Source organism: Aedes aegypti, chromosome 3 (genome assembly GCF_002204515.2).
Source record: "Aedes aegypti strain LVP_AGWG chromosome 3, AaegL5.0 Primary Assembly, whole genome shotgun sequence".
Taxonomy (NCBI): Eukaryota; Metazoa; Arthropoda; class Insecta; order Diptera; family Culicidae; genus Aedes; species Aedes aegypti.
Window position 1 is genome coordinate 65,622,121 of NC_035109.1, and position 20,716 is coordinate 65,642,836.

The 20,716-nt window shown below is 37.2% G+C and overlaps 1 protein-coding gene across 3 annotated transcripts in view; it reads left to right on the forward strand.

Annotated features, from left to right (window-relative positions):
• The window catches only part of LOC5578801 (probable basic-leucine zipper transcription factor J), a 76,964-nt gene that overhangs the window by 14,956 nt on the left and 41,292 nt on the right, over positions 1-20,716 (forward strand). The window contains exon 1 of one of the 3 annotated variants that reach the window (XM_021853998.1): positions 3,112-3,418. The exons of 1 other annotated variant lie outside the window; for it this stretch is intronic. In XM_021853998.1, coding sequence (XP_021709690.1) covers positions 3,410-3,418 — 9 coding nt within the window. In that variant the 5' untranslated portion in view covers positions 3,112-3,409. Of the gene's footprint in view, positions 1-3,111; positions 3,419-19,192; positions 20,401-20,716 lie in introns of those variants that run through there. One more of the 3 variants, XM_021853995.1, reaches the window with a different exon arrangement.

Consider the following 20,716-nt stretch of genomic DNA (forward strand, 5'->3'; position numbering starts at 1 on the left):
TTCTCGCAAACTTACCCGATAAATACAAAAAAAACTCAGATAAATCTCAAGCGGTATATTTGAAATAATAATTTGTGGATGAATCCCTGGAGTTTTTGGTAAAGAAATACTTGGGAAAACTGTAGGTTTTCTTGACCAATGGTACGCCAAGAAATCCCTTCAGTGGTTTTCAGGAGAAAACGCTCAAAGGTCTCCTCAGTGGAATTCTTGGTTGGTACCATGATAAATTCCTAGAATGATTCATGTAGGAATTCTTGAAGAATCCTTGAAAAAATCCAGGTAGAAATGTTCGGCATCTCTGTTGCAATTACTTTAAAAATCCCTCAATGAATTGATGTCTATATAGGAACGCCAGATAGATTATTACTAGCTATATTCTAGGGATTTTACGCACAGAACAATTCTTTTAGAAATCACCAGAAAAAATCCTGGTGGCATTGCTTAGAATATTCTATAAGAATTTCTCCATGAACGCGATGAAAAAAGTTACTTGGATTTGATGTTAAATTTGATTCTGAAGAAGATCAGTTCGTTTTCTGCAAAAAAATCCCTGAATGAATGTGAAAACAAATTCTTGGAACTATTTTCTCATTTTTTCAAAAAAATCTTGGAGGAAACCATGGATACGACTAATGGAAAAAATGTTTGTAAAATCCATGGCATAATTTCATGTAAATTACCAGAAGAAATTTTTAAAGAAATATCCTGATTAATTGTTTAAAGTCGCCCGAAAATAAATTTGGATGATTTTTGGTAGGTATTTTTGGATTAATTTAAAAATAATACCTGAAGGAATTTAGATTAGCAATATATTACAAGGAGGAGCCCTTTGGGATTGTTCAGTGAAACCCGTCATAGATTCATCAAGATACTTCCTGAAACAATTTCAACATTAGTATACATTATAGCAGAAACGTTGGAGTAATCACAAAAGGATTGATTTTGAGATGATACTGATACACGTATTATTTCTCTTTTATGTCAACAAAATCCCTCAAAAATTCGAAAATTTTGAGCAACAGAAAAAGATTTATTATTCTGGTTGACCTTATCAGGGTTATAACGTTTTCTAAGTCATAGAACCCCATGGAACAACGACCCCAAGTATAACCTTAAAACATGAAGAATGTACAGTCGAAGCTCGTTATAGCGACATCGCAATGGACCGTCGGTATACGGAGATGTCGCTATAAAATCGTCGTTATAAAGAGGTTGGATGTCGTTATGGAGCATGGAGGAATAAAACGATCATAATATGTACTAAAACAGCTAAACGAATGTCGTTACATTGAGTGACTATTGAATATAACACTAATGTCGCAATAGAGAACGGTCGAAATAGAGAAATGTCGCTATAAAAATTGAAATTAGTATGGGATTTTGAAGAGACCATTGGAAATGTCGATATAGAGAGATTTGTCGCAATAAAAGTTGTCGTTATAACGAGCTCCGACTGTAGTATTATTTTTTGTCACAACTCAAAAAAGTATTTTTTATCTATTTGTTTGTACCTAGGTTTGTGCCCTACATATTTTTCCCCACCTTGAGCCTTCTAAGTAGTCTCGTGCATAAAAGAAAGTTAATATTTGCATCAGGCCATATAGTTAAAAAAACATAGAAATCTTTGCTTACTTATTCTACGAAACTCATGTTTTCAAACATTAGAATTAAAAAAAATGTACGCTTTTAGCTATTAACTCATGTATATATGTAACATTGAGAAGGTCGGTTGAACACAAACAAGAAAAATAACTTACAAAACAAATATTTGTAGTCTATACCCACGGTCTCCTGGGCCTCTTGGCCCACTCTGAATCTAGCTCTGAAGTTAAGTATTAAAAATAAGAGTTAATCAAGGGGCCCTGTACATTGCTGAATCAGTTTCTTACAAGCTATGTTTAACATTTAATGCGTTGAGGAATCCGCACTGCGATTTTGGCATGACAATCTAAAATGCTTGCAGATCGTCATGTTTCGCAATGTTAAAATCTCAATGACGATTGATCACTTATCACCAACTTTTATACCGGTATTTTGTGTGTGATATATGTTTGTCTGAGTCCACATAGAACCAACGAGCATTCCAAATTTATTTCTGTCCAATCAAAGGTTTTGTCCACTGCTTCTGACCATATAAATATTCACTGTACAAACAAGTTTTGACGGAAAAAAAACCGAAGAATTGATTATTTAAAACCAGTCAAACGTATTATTTTGCATAAACCTAGCCCACACCTGCTTATGCCTAGATGTAAGCTAACGTGTCGCTGAGAATCTTCAGAAACGCGAGTTTTTCACCTTGATTTAGAAACAGCTCAGCAAAAGAAATTTGGCGATAAATAGGTACATAAGAGGAGGCGGTGTACAACGCGTCAGTGAACTTTATTGATAATTTCAATAAATTTTGGAACCCTAATCGATAGATGAACGGTTTCGATATTATATCTCGTAGATATTTCCATAGAATCTTAGTTACAGAATGACGTAACCTAAGAACTTGATGCATTTACAATTCAAAATATGTCGGTTTGTGTGGTGCACTCCACCTCGCACTCTCCCCCCATCTAGTCGAGAACCTCCAGTGTGTGTGATAGAAGCAACAAGTTGAAAAGCACCCATTCACAGTTATGCTCGAAGAAAGAAGGGTAAAGAGAGAAACCACGCAAATGGTCATCCAGCTATTATCAGAAGAACTTGCGGCCCGGCAAACCCCACACTATCGTGGAGAGGAAATGAGGCATAAGGCTTACGCAAGCGAGAATAGAGAAACGAATGCTTAATGCTTATAGGCCTAGGCCGGCGCGCCGGTACGCATTTTGAGGAAGTCATGTCCCATCCCTACGGGCGATGGTCAATGGCTGAAAGTGCAAAGAATTTCTTCGGTTCTTCATTCTTCAACCCTACTGCTGGCCATAAGTAGCCAACCGCGAAGCAAACCAATGCCAATGTCTAAATATACGAAAGAAGCCCCATAGCTGGAACTGGAAGCGCTGCGGTAATGTACTCTGGGGGCTCAAATTTGAAGTCCGTTGTTCGACGCCCATCCAGAACTTTGATGCGAGGTGGTTCAACCACCACCAACTGAATGGCTTCAGTTCGGTTCGGCGCGTGTTACCTGCGTGACGCAAGTGCGGATTTAGTGCTTGCTACTTATTAGTTACAACCTGTTTGTGTGCCCAATATTTTATGGCTTGTGCTAGGGCGTAGGTGGCATTGAAGAAAAAGAAGAACTCAATTTGTCAGTAACAAGTAGGGCATTATTACATATATGTTACACTACACTTGAATCCACACAAACATTAGTTTGTGTTTTACCGAACTGATAACGTGTTGGATGGTTCCCGAATGCGAATGTTCAGCGGTATGGAGTGGTAGTAGCGTGGACGTTATCGACTGGAAATAAAGCAAAATGGATTCCGTGAGTATTGCAAGTGAATGTAGCCTTTATCGCATTGAGAATAGTTTCGATTGTTTAAGCAGCTTTTTCAAAGCATATATCTGTCCGTGTTAATTGATAGGTGTTAATGTTTTTCAGTTTTTGAATGTAACAAAAACAACTTCTGTAGCACAGAAAAAAATGTCGTTTCTCTTACATCGTAGTTGTACTCAACTAGAAATATATTCTTGAGGTATCCTAAAACGAGGTTTCATTGATCAGAAGGGTAACACCAAAACCACCTTCGTAAAAGTATGAATCAACATACGACGAGTGCTGTAAAAATCGAGTTCTGCAACGAGTTACGTACAACATTTTTTGCAATTTCGTAGCAGACCGCATGAGGATATCAGAAATTATATTGGAATGCATTCACCATCATTTCACAATTTCTGAAATTTTGTTGTGTAATGATTCACTACAGAACTCAAAACAGTTGCGTAATGAGAAAGCGTTGCGTAATGAATCATTACAGCACTGGTTTCAGTTGCGTAATGACTATTTTGCAATTTCTCATCGTAATAGGCTGATTTTCATCACGCCAATCCGTCAAGAAACGGCCTACTTTCCTGCACTCTTTATATCGTACTATTCATCCTGAATTCATCCTCCCAATAACTAAAATTTTAAGCGCAATTTGCTACTCTTAAATTTTAGTCAAAATTATGCATTACGACGCGGATTCAACATTATTCGAACTAATAATGATATAATCAGGTAACTAATATCGACAATTTTGAATCACTCGGTGGTTCATGATGTATCCCATGTGTTAAGTTGCAATGAGTTTTCAAGTCGATTCTTTTTCGGTCCGGTTGAAGCTCATTTCAATTAGAAAATTAGTTCATCTGCATAAGTATTATCATTTGAAAAAATAATTAACTCATTACGCATGGTACAGATGGATACATTATGGGTGAAATTATGAAAAAATCGACGTGGGATTCGAACCCAGGACTCTTGTATGCTAGACGAGCGCTTTACCAACTGAGCTACCGAGCCGCTTGGTGATCCAATAACTCAGTTGGTTAGAAGTTTAGAAATCCTGGTTATTGGGTCATCAAGTGGTTCAATAGCTTAGTTGGTAAAACGCTCGTCTAGCATGCAAGAGTCCTGCGTTTGGATCCCAGCCGATCACGTGGATTTTTTCATAAATTCACCCACAATTTAGGCAGCGTCCATTTATTACGTAACGCTAAATTTGGAAATTATTGACCCCCTACCCCCCCCCCCCCTCCGTAACGCTTTTTGTATGGAAATTTTTAAATTCTTGCATGGGTCGTAACGCTCGTGCTTACCACCTCCCCCCCCCCTTCGAGCGTTACGTAATTTGTGGATGCCCCCTAATTCATCTTTACCACGCGTAATGAGTTATTTAATTTAATAATTATGCGGATTGGATTACCGAACAGCTCAATACAATTATATTATCATTTGGTTCACCGTATCGATTCGCTAAAATTTATAACATAAAATTTAACAAAAGCGCTGCAGAATTACCCTAAAATTGATTGTTTGTCTCATGTAAATGAATGAGTAAAATAATGTGGAGGACAGAATACATCCGTTACGCTAACAAATCAACTTTTTACTGATTGTTTGTCTATTGTATAGCAGAAGCTAATATCCAACCTCGCAAACTTTACGATTTTATATATCTTTCAACTATATCAAAGGTATAAACAATTGGTGAATTTCATTTATTTGAAAACCTCAATTGAATCCAATTGAAGATCAGAGCTTTCGAGACAAATCAGCCAAAATTCTGGACAAACATTTCAAAAGGGCACATTGAAATTGGTAAACATTGGCTTTGCAAGCCGCTGTTGAGCCCAATTCAACTCAATCACGCTCACCTATACCACTATCAGGAAGAGCTAACACCAATCTTTCTGCTAGTGGTGTTAGTTTGCGTGGGTAGGCTAAAAAGGGCTCAACAGCAACGTTTCTGAAAAAGGCTCAAGACCTCTTGGGCCCTTTCCAAAAGTTTGTCCAGAATTACGATGGACATTATTTTCTGTGAAACAACTCATTCAGGGTGTATACTGCCTGGAAAACCTGGAATTATTAGGGAATATCATTCAACCTCGAAAAAACCTGGAATTCTCAGGGAATTTTGGTCACACTCAAGGAAATCATTTAAAAATTATAATTCATGGATGAATATCTACTCGACTAACCATTTTGGCACAATACTCTTTTCAATAAAAACAATTTTCGTCTGCTCTGCTATCAAGAACTACTTGAACAATTCAATTCTTTAATACATGTTTTCAGTGAAATGCTTTCAAATAATTCATCATGTACGGCGCCGCCCTCGTCCTTACGATCATCGAAATGGGGAAGGGATGTTAGTGTAACTACCGTTATCACTGGATACCGAGATCACCTCTGCATCTCAGGGTGGCCACCGAACCGGGAAAAACGGGAAAAGCGGGAAAAAGACGGGAATTTGAATCCACCGGGAAAAAGACGGGAAAAACCGGGTGTTGTGGCCAACAACAAGCCTCCGGGGTGCATCATGCCGCACCACACCGGTGGACGAACATGCCTCATGTTGAGGCCACAAACACTCCATAAATTCTGCCATTCTGGCAACACTGAAACTACTTACCTGTAGAGCATACCATAACAATCGAGCATACCTGAAACAAAACAGAAAACATCAGTAAACCATTATAATTTCATCATAAGCAATCAACTTACCTTTCGATCTTTCCAGACCGAACACAATCCAACGATTGTTTATTTACATTTTTATTCTCTTTATTGTCTGACAGTTCCAGAATATTCAGTCCGTCAATTGTATAACAGTTTAGACACAACACATTATTGTATACAACAATGCACATCGAGAATATTCTATGCAAGTACAATAGGGTAGAGGACTATAAATACAACACCATGTGATATACCAAATCAGTCTGAAATAAACCGTGAATTCGAACGTATCTCACTTCGTGTAATTATTCCCTACCGGATCGTATCCGCGGGAACACCGGGAATTTAAAAAAATCATCGGGAAAATCGTTTTGGATGAACATCTTCAAGCTGTAATCTACAAACCAACCTCCAAAATAAGTTATAGAAAGTAGTACTTAGTATTTATCATGCACTACTATCCCCTAAATCTGATCAAAGTTGTAGCAGTATACGATAAACAGTCTCTCATAATGTGCAGCATATTATGATAGTTACGTGAGATATTCTCTCAATTTTCTCAGGATTCAATCCCTGACAGAAACTATTGATGAGCAAGCTAATTACTATGGAAAACAACTAAAAAAAAATTAAACCGATTTAAAAAAAAAAAAAGTTGCAGTACTTTTCATAGAAACGAATTTTGATACAGAAAAAGTAAAAAAAAGTCGTTGGAAAGAATGGGTTGAAAACCGGGAAAATTATGTAAAATAAACCGGGATAACCGGGAAAAAATCGGGAATTTCAAAATCGAAATTTGGTGGCCACCCTGGCATCTCCACGGATGTCGCAGGTAGGGACGTTCCGATATTGCTGAGTATCGATATTTGAATCGATACGATTATCGAATCAAAATATCGATACCACCGATATATTGAATCAAAATATCGATATATCGGAATATCATATGATATATCTGAATGAAGCAAAACTCCTAAATCGTTTAGCTTTCTAACATCCGAAAAAAAAAATCTCAAGATTATTGGTATTTCGACCGATATGAACATGAACATCTTCTGTTGAGATACCGTTTTGACTCATATTCCGAACACTTAAGGCCAACAGTGACTTCAAATGCATCTGATTGGCAGAAATTAGCTGATACTTGTGTAAATTTTAATTTCTTCCTAAAGTCTAAGAGTTAGTTGTTGGATGTACTGATAATGAAGTTGGTTTAATTAGTTTTAGTATTGTTTTTACGCAAAAGAATGGAACAACATTTTGATTCAAATGCCGAACACTGTGTTAATTCTGTCTCATATTCCGAACACCTTGATTCAAATTCCGAACAGCACAAATAAATCGTATTCAAATCAATAATTTCGCAAATATATTTATCTGAGCTAGTTCTACTGGTCTCAAACTAGAGAATCATCACTACTCCGGTGGTATAAATTAGATTGGAGACGGTTAAATTGAATTGCAATTGACTGCCATTTCCTTGTTATTTGGTGACATATTTCAACGAAACATTTCAACCAAATCGCCATACAAAAACCGAGTGTTCGGAATATGAGTCTGTTCGGAATTTGAGACAAAACGGTACATCATAGAACAATTCGAATGGTAACTACTTTTTAAATACATAAAATGAATTATGAATGGATACAACCCTACAATTGTTTTTCTTATATTAATGTACGATATATCGGAAGAAAATATCGATACCACCGATATATTGAATAGGAAATATCGATACCAAAATATCGAATATCGGAAGCAAAATATCGATACTCCGATATATCGGAAATATTGGAACGTCCCTAGTCGCAGGAAGGATTTTTGTTAGAGGGATGGGTTAAAAAGTTCCACGATCAAGATTCACCTTGCTAAGTGATGCGACTTATGAAACTTTGATTTGAAATGTAACTATTTTTATGGCTTCATTATAAACGTAGACAAATTTATGTCGACACCTGTGGTGACGAACTATTCAAAAATTATTGTTCATTAAAAAAATGATATTTTTAAGTTTATTTGATGAGTGTTCTTGATTAATGTTTATGCCGACGCACGGAGTGCCGAACCATTCATTATCTATTTATTTAATTCACAAATATTGCATATCTTAGCTTGTCTTAGCATGTCTTCATATAAAGATAACCTGTTGCAGCTGCCAAAGGAAGCTTCGTTCAACTCAGCGTAGGCGATTTGAATTTTGCTTTTCTTGATTTCACGAAGTTATTTATTTCCACAACTATTCTTTGAATAAAACACTACACTTTTGAATAGAAAAACAATAGAAATCCAAGTCGATTATCAAAAAACACACATTTCAATAGTTTTGTCGGACTTGATTGGTTGGGGCTCGATTATCCGTGGTTCCGGAAAAAATGACTGTTTTATCAGGTCATTGCTCAATCTTCATGATTACAATTTTCAAAAGCAGCAGTAACATTATTGATTATTGAAAAAAAAAAAATGACACCCAAACAGCTCAATGCAGGTTTCATAATCAAATTGTGATGGCTTATTTACTACAGATTATGAATTCAACAAGTTTACCCAACGTGGCTAGCCACGTACCTACAAAATTTGACAGATATAAATCAACTTTGCAAAGCAAACTTTGCACTTTGAAAATTAAAACAAACTTTGCAAATTTAAATGAAAAACTTTGCATTTCATCCGTTTCAATTTGACCCGGTGTACCTTACGACCTTTCTAAAAAATTGCCTAAATTTATTCTCTAATTATACTTATATTAGCATGTTGTCTCTATGATGTTGTAATCTTCTAATATCAAATTATTACAACCTCAATTGCTGTTGTAGTGTTTCCTATGATGTGAACGGTTTTTAAAGTTTTATAACATTCTAGAAATCAGAGCGAAAAATGATATAGAAAATTCTCGTAGTGCTAGTAGCGGTCAATGAAACATTTCAGTGAAAATTTTCAAGGTGTTAGGGTAGAAGCTCTGGTTTTAACCGTTTTACATAGCTTGAAACCAAAGACAAACAGACGTAACACTAAGAACATCGCGATCAAAATCATAGTCGAGAAAACATGTACGCCCAATGCTAAAATCTGTGTGTTTGGCCGATGGGCCAATAGATGGCGGTAGTGTGTGAACGTCAAACACGAGCAAATACGATGCGAGCGCTGCGGGTGATTGACCATCTACAATATATTTGAAACGACCGTTAAAAAGTTGGTCGATTGACAATGATGAGAGTGTGAGGTCTGTTCGTCTGTGGTGAAACCTTTTGTGTTAAGTAGATTACATTCACATGATAAAGCTACATTCATTTACTCGTCCGATTTGATTCAAAACATTAGAAAAATAATTAATTTTCCTTATAATTTTGGCTCCCATACCAGATTAGATCTGGTTACTTCTAATTTAGCCGATCTCATAAGAAATCAATGTGATTGGCCAATTTAGGAACCGAAGGTACATATGTGGCTGAAATTGGTTGTGGTGGCCTATATTGACCAACGAGATTTTCAATGCGATAAACGGGTTTCAACTCAGTTTCGATGTTTTTAATACATAATATGGAATGAAAGCTTGCATTTGACGTATTTTTAGTATAAGTAGGGCTTCTCATCTAATTTTTAAAGACATTTTCTCTTAGGGTGGTCAAAACCGGTGCTTTTACCCTACCAACAAACATACAACTCTTGGATTTTATAGATCCCCCAGTACCGGACCGCACCCAATACCGTACAAAGTCAAACAATAGAGAAATCATGGGCCAATCAAAATGGTGTATTAGACGAAAAGGAAGCTATAATGGAGAGTAATGTTTGCGTAGAATAACACATCCTTGAAATATGCAAAAATGTCTAAAACTTGTTAAAAAGTTTATGGTACCATCTTAAATTTGAGCCTAATTAGTAATTATTTTGAATTTGGCAAAATAGTTTGGATCTCGCAAGCATGATCGAATATGATCATAATTTTAAAATAAAAATGTACTCTGTACCATATTTCAACTAAATATGGTCAAACTACAATTAAGGTCAAGCACCACCCGTTCCATAGTTTTGGACAGCTTGTTTTGTCATGATATCTGTAATTTTTGCACCAATATCTCAAATTATTAAATTTCATGGATTCTGTCGATCATGTTATCAAACATGCAATAACAAATAAGAAGAATGGACGTTCAGAACATCATCGTAAAATGTGTTAATTTTAATCAGATATGAAAGAGATTTTTAATGGACATCTTGTAAACTAAGTAAAGCTCAAATAATTCTTATAAGTGTTGCAAATACATTAAATTGGGTTAAATTCGATGATGTACAAATTTACAAAAATGAAGCCATTCCTAGATTCTTCTTCTTCTGGGTATTACGTCCTCACCGGGACAAAGCCTGCTTCTCAGCTTAGTGTTCTTATGAGCACTTACACAGTTATTAACTGAGAGCTTTCTTTGCCAAAGTTGCCATTTTTTGCATTCGTGGCAAGTACGATGATACTTTATGCCCAGGGAAGTCAAGGAAATTTCCATTACGGAAAGATCCTGGACCGACCGGGATTCGAACCCGGACACCTTCAGCATGGCTTTGCTTTGTAGCCGCGGACGCTAACCACTCGGCTAAGGAAGGCCTTTCTAGATTGTGTCCGGTATTACAGTTGTGTTCAGAATAATAGTAGTGAAAGGCGATTTCCATACAAAATGCTCAACTTTGGCATGCTGTAACTTTGTTTCCATATGAGTAATCGGCATGAAATTTTGACAGTGAAATACAAATATACTCAATTTCATTATCACAAAATTTGAAAATGTTCACACTACCGGCTAGAAAGTTAAGTACCAGGTGAAACAACAGTTTATCACAACTTGAACAAAATATGACAATGATTGCATGTTTCTAGACTATTTTGTACTGGTAAACATTGCTACATTATCAAAATAAAAACGACTGTAGAATATTAAATTAAATTTGTTTTCAAAATAATCAATTGATCAAGAGATGAAAAGGTTGCAACAATGTTGCCCCCTGTGTTTATCATGATGATTTTTCAAAAGTTAGGACAATCGATTGTGAGCGCGCCTATTTTGTTGTTTGTTTTGCGTTTGTTCCAATGACAATATATTTCACTGATGTCAACATATGTTTATGTGTTTGAAAAGCGATGCTTTTCCCTTGATAGATTTGTACTCGTCAAATGGGCGCATTTGAACAATCTTGCTATAAACTGTTACAGAAAAAGGGAATACTTCGGTAGACGTTTGATGAAACTTTGGCTTTCAACAAATCATCATGCATGATTTTTTTTTTGATTTTCTGGAAATTTAAATCATTGTTGTATTTATTGAATTTCATCCTTAGTATTTGCACTGTTGACAGCTAAATTTCAATTATAACGTTCAGTTTACTCATAAAAAACTGAGGATTAGGTAGATAAATCTAGTCTAGTTTTTGCAAAAAAAAAAACTAAGGTAAAACATTATGGTGAATGAAAGCATACTCATCATAAAATTGATGTTTGTTTTATGCCTAAACACTATCGATCGCCTACAATAACGAAGTGACGTCCTTCATAAGTACCGATATGTGGTTCAACCCACTAAATTACATCATTCATTTTTTCCTTGCAAGGTCTACCTCCGACATAATGTCAATGCAGCAACCTCATTGTCCTGTTTTCATTCATCCGACAGTGAAAGGTGCCTTGGGGCGGTAATCGGCGCAGTACCCGTTCGTTATGCGAACTCTAATATGTGAGTGGGATAGAAAGGTCAAAAATCCTCCCCGGTTCTCAATGAGGACCCGTACTACAGGCATCGACGCCACGGATCCAAACGAGCTTCGATTCATCCTTTTCCCATAGGGTAGATGTACCAGTATTTGCCACCCTAAGAAAAACTTTTTTTTATAAATTAATCATAAATTTTTGAATACTGCTCATATGTTAAATGGAAGTTTCCAATCCACGTTAGGCAGGAAAAATATAAAAGCAAGTCACAAACCTTATTTTTGTATACAAAACTAAAGTGGCGAATACTGGATCAGCTGCACCATTATTCGCCATGTTTTAAATTTCGATTACTGAATTCGCCACCTACATTGATTTCTAATGGGATGTGGCGATTTTAGGAACTCCATGATAAATTAAGGCAGCTAAAATTTTAGGGAAAACGATTTTTTTTTTCAGTACATTTTGAGTTGTCAGAGAATATTTCACATTTCTCGCATAACTTGTGATCTCGCCCTGAAAGCCATTAATAACCGAGCGTGTAGCTTGTAGCTACCAAGCAAACGAATGTATTTACACGTTATTAAACAATGCTACGATGAAGAGAAGATCCTCGTCTATCTTCCAGTAGTTTCCATCCTGAACCATTCATTTGCTTCGAAACAAGGAGTTACACACTCAGTTACCAATGGTTTCTAGGGCGAGATCACAAGTTATGCGAGATTTGAAGTGATTTAATGATGTATGCCTATTTGGATCGTAAAACGTTATCGTGAGCCGATTACCTGTTGCCTGTTGGCTGCTCTTTTCATTCAAATATTTTGGTGAAAGGGGAGTGTCGGTTGGTCGATTGGGTCGTGGCTTGACTACGCACAGTGTTTGTTTTCCATGCGCTACTTTATTCCAAGCAAAGCGTGCCCAAATTCACCTTGGTCAGGGCGGTGACAATGAAAAAGGTACCGCCGCCAGCTGGCTCTAAGCATAATTATTTAGGCTAGACTTTCTGACTCTATTTCAAGCTCGAAAAACACACCCGGGAATTGTGATGTGATTTAAATAAAATTTTACAGTAGGAAAAGTGATTACCTAAACTGGTTACCGCTACAGGCGCAACATACTGCCAAAGAAATGCATTATTCCTTCGCTCTTTCTTTTGCTTTCGTTACTGTTGTTTTCTGTTCAGGTTTTGGCTCTCTGCGGGTCTTATTTTATTACCTCTTTTGTGTGAGCGTATTCGCGATCCGTTCACTTTAGCGAATCACTTTCAGCATAAATTCGCAACACTTCAGTGTTGCCAGCTGTTTCCTTTGTAATCATGTTCCATCAATTGGTCAAACTGAATAATAGGTGGTCTTTCTTCTCTTTATACATATATCCTCATATCCAAGCTGAGCCAAAGCATGGTTCTTTTACAAAAACTTCACAGTATATGCAGATCACTTCATTAAACCTTTTCTCTCCCATGTTTTCACTTGTTTTTTTTTTTTAAACATGTAACTGATAAATACCACATGATGAAAAAGTTTCCATAATTTGAACTGTCAGAAACACCTCGTAAATGTTGGTGCCTGGAGAAATCGTTGGCTGAACCCTCAATGAAACCGTTGATGGGTTTTGGTCGCGGAAAAAAAATCTTTTTTTGTCAAATTCTTATTGAAAACCTTATGAAAATATCGTTGGATGTATGTTGAGACATGATTTTATGATGTGATCCTCAAGGTAAAAATGTATTGAAGCTTTCATCTTTGAGAGCACAAATGAATATTTAATTGATTGGTGAATAAACAATCGATAGTTTACGAGACTATTGCGAGGATGGTATTTGATCACATGCCCTCGTCGTTAGAGCAGAGGCATGTGTTCTAACCACTACACCGAAATAAATGTCAATTTTTATCTAAACGTAATATAACGATTTTCAAACAAAAATATCTAAGGATATTGTCGTGAAATTAATCAAACATTATTATAGCCCAATCCATCAACACTTTAACATTGGATTCATCAGTTTTAAAAACCAGGAACATTCACCGCTGGCAACGCGGTCCCTTAAACCGGCATAATCATTCATATTCTTCGCGTAGCACCAGCGAACACTCTCTAGTAGAGTCTCTATACTACCTATGTACAACCGAAACGATTCAGCATTGATATCAAGTACAGTTTGCCCAGAGTCAGAGAGTTTGCGTTTGTGGCAATTTTTGTTTCCACTTGAACCATATCTCTGGCTCGGCACTGGCTGGCCGCAAAGTACCAACCACGCTCGCTACACACTGCGCTCTCCTTTCCCTTCTATCACTTCGTAGTCGGCCATGTGCGTAGCCTGGAGGGGACGAGATGGGAGTCGTGCCCCCCATTGGACGACGGAAAAAATCAAAATCAACTGATTTGCTAAAAAGGTGTATATTTTGTTTGAATATCGTTATTATTATTTTTTTACACTGTTTATTCAAATAATTTCTGTTATAACCATTCCGATAATTTATTACAGAAATAATTTTTAGACATAGCTCAAATTTCTTCATCGAATTATCAGCAATATTTAAAGCTTTTTCTGCATCTCAATTTTTTTTGTACAGGAGTTTACGCTTGATTTCATCCGAGAATTAAAAAAAAAATGTGAAAAAATCTTTCAATATTAACACTTTAGTAGTCGCGCTGTTGTATTTTGCACAACAGGGGTGAAAAAACCTCGCTTATCGTACAAAGCATCAGCGTGGTGGTTCTGACGATGGCAAACCGCGCGAAAACTGAACGGTTAACGATGTGAAAATCTCAGATTCTCATTTCTCGTACTTGAACGCTTGATTTGTAACTCGCGTGACTCAACATCCGGATTATCCGTTTGACTTATTGGCTTGTATTCCCACAGAAACACAAGGAATATTTCTGCTAGAAATATTACAAACCTTTCTAATGCAAACAAAAATATTGGGTTTTGAGTCAACGTTTTTGACCGATTTCCGATGGATTTTATGATTGAATCATTTTTGACGGCAGGAATGTAAGCCAATGATTTTGCATCAACATCTCATGCGTAAGTTTTGCGAAGCAGATCTCAAATGGGTTTGTTCTTTCCGGAGAACTTAATCATTAATATTCAAATGTGAATCTACCAAAACTGTTTTAGACACCTCTAGGAATTAATCTATGGATTCTTGTCAAAACTTTTTTTCAAAATCAAGGAATTACACCAGGAATTGGTTTAGTAATTATATAAAAAAAACAACTGGGAAATTAGAAGGGACTACTCTAAGCATAAGTCTAAGATGCCATCTTCGTGAATCCTCCTATACTTTTTTATGGAAATTTTTCCATGCATTCCCTCTCTAACTTGATCGTATATTCCATGTATAGTTACGCTTTAGGTATTACATCATAATCATCTATATGTTGTTCCTCAAAAAATCCGTGCAGTCCAGAAATTGGTTTGGATAATTCTCTCGAGATTTTGTTATAAGCGACTTCATAAAGTTCATAAAAAATCTGGAAATTCTTGATGAAATAACCTGCGACTAATTGTTCTGAAGAAATTGCATTTCCCTTCTGGAATTAACACAGAATTTGAACCAAACCAGGAATTTCACTGAGAACATCTCCAAGCATTATCTTAGTCATTAGAAACTACTCTAAGGATTTTCCAGTAATTTGCCTTGAGTAGTTTTGAGATATTTTCCTAGTTTAAGCCGTTTAAAGCCTCATAAATAATAAAAAAAATAGCAATTTCTAATTTGGCTTGTTCAAAGAAGTTTGCAAAATTCTTCAGATTCAGAAAGGGACGTTTGGGAATTTTTCTTATTTTCATCTTTCCAAGCAATTCATAGAGCTCCAGATATCGCATAAAGAGATCTCATAACGGTTTTTGCAACATTTTTTCCAGGCATTTCTCTGGGATTTCATTAGGTTTTATCTAAAGTTTATATAAAACATCTCACATTGGATTCTCTACGTATTAATTCTGCGACATTATTAGAATATTGGTTTTAAGCATTCCTCTAAATATTGAAACAATAATTGTTACAAGAATTCATTAGAAATAGTTCTGAGATTTTTTTATCCAATGATTCCTTCAGGTTTTATTTATATAACTATAATTTATTTATAAATATTTCTAAGAACACTACTAAACAATATTCTGCAGAATCCAAATGAAAATTGCTCAAAATTTTGCATCTTGGATTCTATTATTTTTTTCAATGGATTTCTTAAAAAAGTTCTAGGTAAATTGTAATAGGACTTCCTTAATTATTTTAGCAATTTTGGGAGAAATTCCAGAAAAAACTTTTGAAGGGGGTTTTCGGGAATTGTTGTAAAGTTTTATGTGGAAATCTCTATGTTAAACTCTGGAGGAATATTTTAAATTATGCTCAACGAAATTCGAAAAAGAGCTTCCTTGAAAATAACTGTAAGTAGTTTCTAAAGAAATTTGCAGATGAGCTCTAATATGAACCTACGTACGTATTTTAATGATCTGTATTTCATTAAAATTCTAATGAATTCCTAAAAATAATTCGATGAAGAAATTCTCCAGAGTCCCAAAGAAAAAAGTAATAATGCCCAAAATCTTGACGATATCCCAAGCAACAGAAACAAATAAAATTTGTAAGAAACTCTTGGCATTGATTTGATTGATTGTTGAAATGAACATTGACAGTATCCCTGAAACAATCCCTAGAAAAAATCTTAGTATAATACCCGAAGGAATCCGAGTAGAAATCTGTTGAGCAATTGAATGTATTATTAGTGATTTTTTTGGAAAATACTTACAATAATCATTGGTGTAGTGTACGCAGGAATATTCGCTGCAAATATTAGTATGATATTCATTAACTTATGCCTTGTGTTTTCAAAGTTTTACATTTGATAGAATACATAACCGAAAGAAAAAAACAGCTTGAAGATTCGTTATCACAAAACCAAAAGAAAATTAAAATCAAATCCTAAAAAAATGCCGAGAACAATTTCTTTGGATGTTACTGAGATGAATAGTTTGAAAAACTATTTTAGAAATGACTACATAAATTGAGGAGTTTATTTTGTAAAACGTTGGTTGAATCTTTCTTTGAAATCCTTGGCACTTGCTTCTGCGGAGGTCAGCGATGAGATCAGGATGGTCTCGGATTAGCTCTGAAATACTTTTCTCAAGGCTTGTCTTGATTTCTTGATCATTTATCTATGATATTTGTTAAATTTCAGCGTTTTCATTCTCAAATTCAAGAAAAAAAAATTGCAGCTAGCTATGACATTCCATAGATATTTTTGGCGGAATACAAGGATGAATTCTATATTCAAAGAATATATCTTTAGAGGAGCTGCAGAAAAGATATTCAGAAGAGTATAGCAATAAGCCTTGAGGAAATTCTAATTACATCCTATGGAACACTGCGTTGAAGCAATCTTTGGATAACTCAGGGATAAGTCCCTATCAGGAGGGTCTGTAGCCTTGAGGTTACGCTTTCGCTTCATAAGCGGAAGGTCATGGGTTCGATTCCCAGCCCCTCCACAAAAAACCCGTCCAGCCACCAGAAGACGCCTCTCGGAGGACCGTGCTTGTGGAGCACATCCATCCTCCGTCAGTATCAGATGGTGACTGAGACAAACTGACCCTCTTCGCAGGCAGCTGCCTCACTAACAGCAGAGCTCTCTCCTACCTGCTCGGTGTGAGAGTAAAAGAGTAGGAGAGAGTGAAAGTAGATGTAAATATAGATAAGTTAAAAATAGATCTGTATCGGTAAAGAAGCTACAGATCAACTGATTCCGGCACAGCAGGGATGGGGTGCGACTCAAATCTCTTTCGATGCTACACGCGCTGCTGCGAGATAGCACCCAAAATTCGAAAGAGACGTGCAGGAGTATTTTTCTCTGGACTGCACCCTGGCTGTGCTGACACGCAATGTGCTTTGGGATGCATGGTATCGAGTTGTCTCATTTTCACTCTTTGCGTTTCGTACACGCGTAAACAAATTCACTTGAATTCATTTCATTAATATGTGACTGTCACAACTCTTAAACACGTTGAACATAATTCGTCACCACCTTATGTTTCTGACTTTACCAAATATGTCAAGATCCACAACAATAAGTTTTTGCAAAGCACTTATTAAGCTTGTCCGCTTTCAAAGCATACTTTGTTGAAAATATTCTAGAGTGGATTTTGTGCTATCACGAAAGAGACTGAAAGAGTAGAGATTGTGCTTTGCTTTGTCTCGCACAAAAACAAATAGTCTCCTGCGACTTGCTTTGAGCTTACTCGCAAAGAATGGGAGACGCACAATCAATTTCTGAGTGGCACGCATGTTTTTGGCACTGCACTGAGTTTTCAGACATTCCCTGCGGCACAGTAGTGGCCACGAGCACAGAGTGCCTTAAAAAAAATCCTTATCAAATCACAATCACTTTGTGTTGTTGAACTTATTGAGTAATCATTGTACCGTTAAGTGTTGTAGTTTCGCCCATTAGGGAAAAAATATATAAAATAGAAAATCAATGTTAATAATATTATTTTTTGCGAAATTGTGATGTATTACCATCATGTACAAATGAAAAAAAAAAACAAATTGTCAAAAAGCGCATAACTTGTGCTGTCTTGAACAATGAAAGAAGACAATTCACACCGTCTTCAGCCAAAGGCTGCACAGACTGAACAATCACGAACATTAGGCAACGGACAACACGTAACACCCAGTAGCCCAGTGATGAATTTTTCGTTTGACGAAAAATTTCCACCGACTGGTGCGGGAATCGAACCCACGCTTCGTGGCGCAATACGCTTGAACGACTGACGCCGCTAACCGCACGGCCACGAAGCCTACTAAATTATTAAAATATATTTCGAAAAAGAAATTATTCTTTACGATAGATTATCCACATCACCAACCATAGATGACTCCCAGATTCTTTCCTTAACCCACTAACCCAAAATCCTTTTCATGACAACTGTGGAGATGCAGAGGTATACTCGGTGTCTGGTAACAATGGTTGTCCAACTAATATTCCCTGCTATTCTCCTATGATCGTAAAAACGTAACCGGCATCGTTATTGATTTTTAAATTTTGAGCTCTCGATTTGTGCACATTGATAATGGTTGCTAATTCCAAGCACAATTCATATCGAATCTCTATGTAACTTAGATTGTTCTGGTTAATCACGAAGTAACAGTAACGAATTGTATGGTCATCTATGCTCATGCTCAAAAGGGTGCATAGATTGTGTTTAATGGTCGTATAATTTAAGGTCGCTTGACCCCGCCTGGGCAAAATCCAAGTTACGCCCATGTAGTTGGCCGCTACTGCTCACCCGTGTCTGACTCTGGCCGGGTAGAGCGCGAGAGCAATGCGCTGAACCAACCGTAGCGTACCTCGCGGGTATGCCAGCCAGCCAGTAGTGCTTGCTTTCGAGAGTTAAGGCTAGCGAAAGGTGACTTAGTTTCCTAGCGAATGCCGAGCTGCCAAGTCGTGTCCGATTCTAGAGAGCTCTCAGCGACGGTCTCGGTCTTCTCTTTCGCCGTCCTTGGCGTCGTCGCCATCATTAACGGTTAACAGTGTTTGATCAAGTGCCTTTCCCGGTTTCAAATACACTCACCTGAAGCACATGGGGTATTCAAATTTTGGTGAAACCGAAAACATCTAAATGCTCACGTCATCCAAAGATCTCGCGCGAAGGTGACGGGGTTCTCAGGAAAACCCCATTGAATCAGTAATAATCGTGAGCTACGTGTGCATTTTGGCGAGCGAAGTGAAGTTCGCAAAAATAAGTTTCAATGACAGAGAATAGTGAATTGTGGAATGCATTTCGATTGAATGCATTTGTAACCATCATCAATCGTGCAACTCATCGAAGCCGAAGTGTTCCACCCCAAAAAAGTGCCTTGTGTTGCACCTCTCTCCGGTAGATGCAAGATTCATGTAATCAACGGCGACGCTGAAGAAAAGAAGAGGAAAATAATAATTGCCACGTTAAATAATTTTTCCGAGCGCACTGACCGAGACGAATAAGCTAGAAAATAAAGTGTGCAGTTTTTCGTTAGTGTGGTGAAGAGTCCAAGTAAAAGTTTGTGCTTTTCGCGTTTTCGGCCATTTCCCAGCGGCGAAACTTCGGGGAATGTCCAATTTTCGGTTGCCAGCTGGCGGCCACTAGTGTCGATCCGGGCTGTTACGTTTTTTGGACTAGTGAAAATGTGCCTTCGGAGCGTGTCCGATCGAAACCAGCTGATATTGGCCAATTGCTGTTGCAGTGTCGGCGGCGGTGCAGTCGAGTAATAGTGTCTCTAATTCGCCCAATCACGGTCTCTCGCGGTAATCATCTGTGTGTGTCTCGGAGAAATATACCGCGAGGGAAAATCCACCCAACTGTGCGTCCTATCCTAAGCATAAGTAAGCCCCGTCAAGGCCTGATAGCAGAAACAGCAGCGAGCGCAATCATTAGAAAACTCCGCCAAGAAGAGGAAGTGCGGGCGGCCCACAACAATCTGTTCAAACATTTACACAACCATCAACCGCGAGCGAGCAGGTCTCGAGTCGGAAGAAAACTCGAGATTGATAGGAGAAAACCCGGTCCCAACATCATCTCTACGCCAAGATGGATAGCGTTATGAGCGATCTGCTACTGAACGTACGTACGGTTATATTGGAATGTTTTTTTTTTGTTAAATTGTACTCCTTACTAACTACTACTAAGTCGGTTATACATAGTCCAGCACATGGTACATCGATTAGATTGGGTCCAATTTATTGCTACAGCGCGTGGAACAAGTGGATGCTATCCAAACACACTTGCGGCATAATGCTATCAAGAGCAGTGTTTGCTGCAGGCTATTTGAAAACTTTGAGATGATTGCAAACTTGTGCCAACGTGCCGATCTAGAAAGACGGAAAACTCTTCAAAATGTACTTTTTATGGTTTAAATGTAAGGAACACTTTCTCTGCA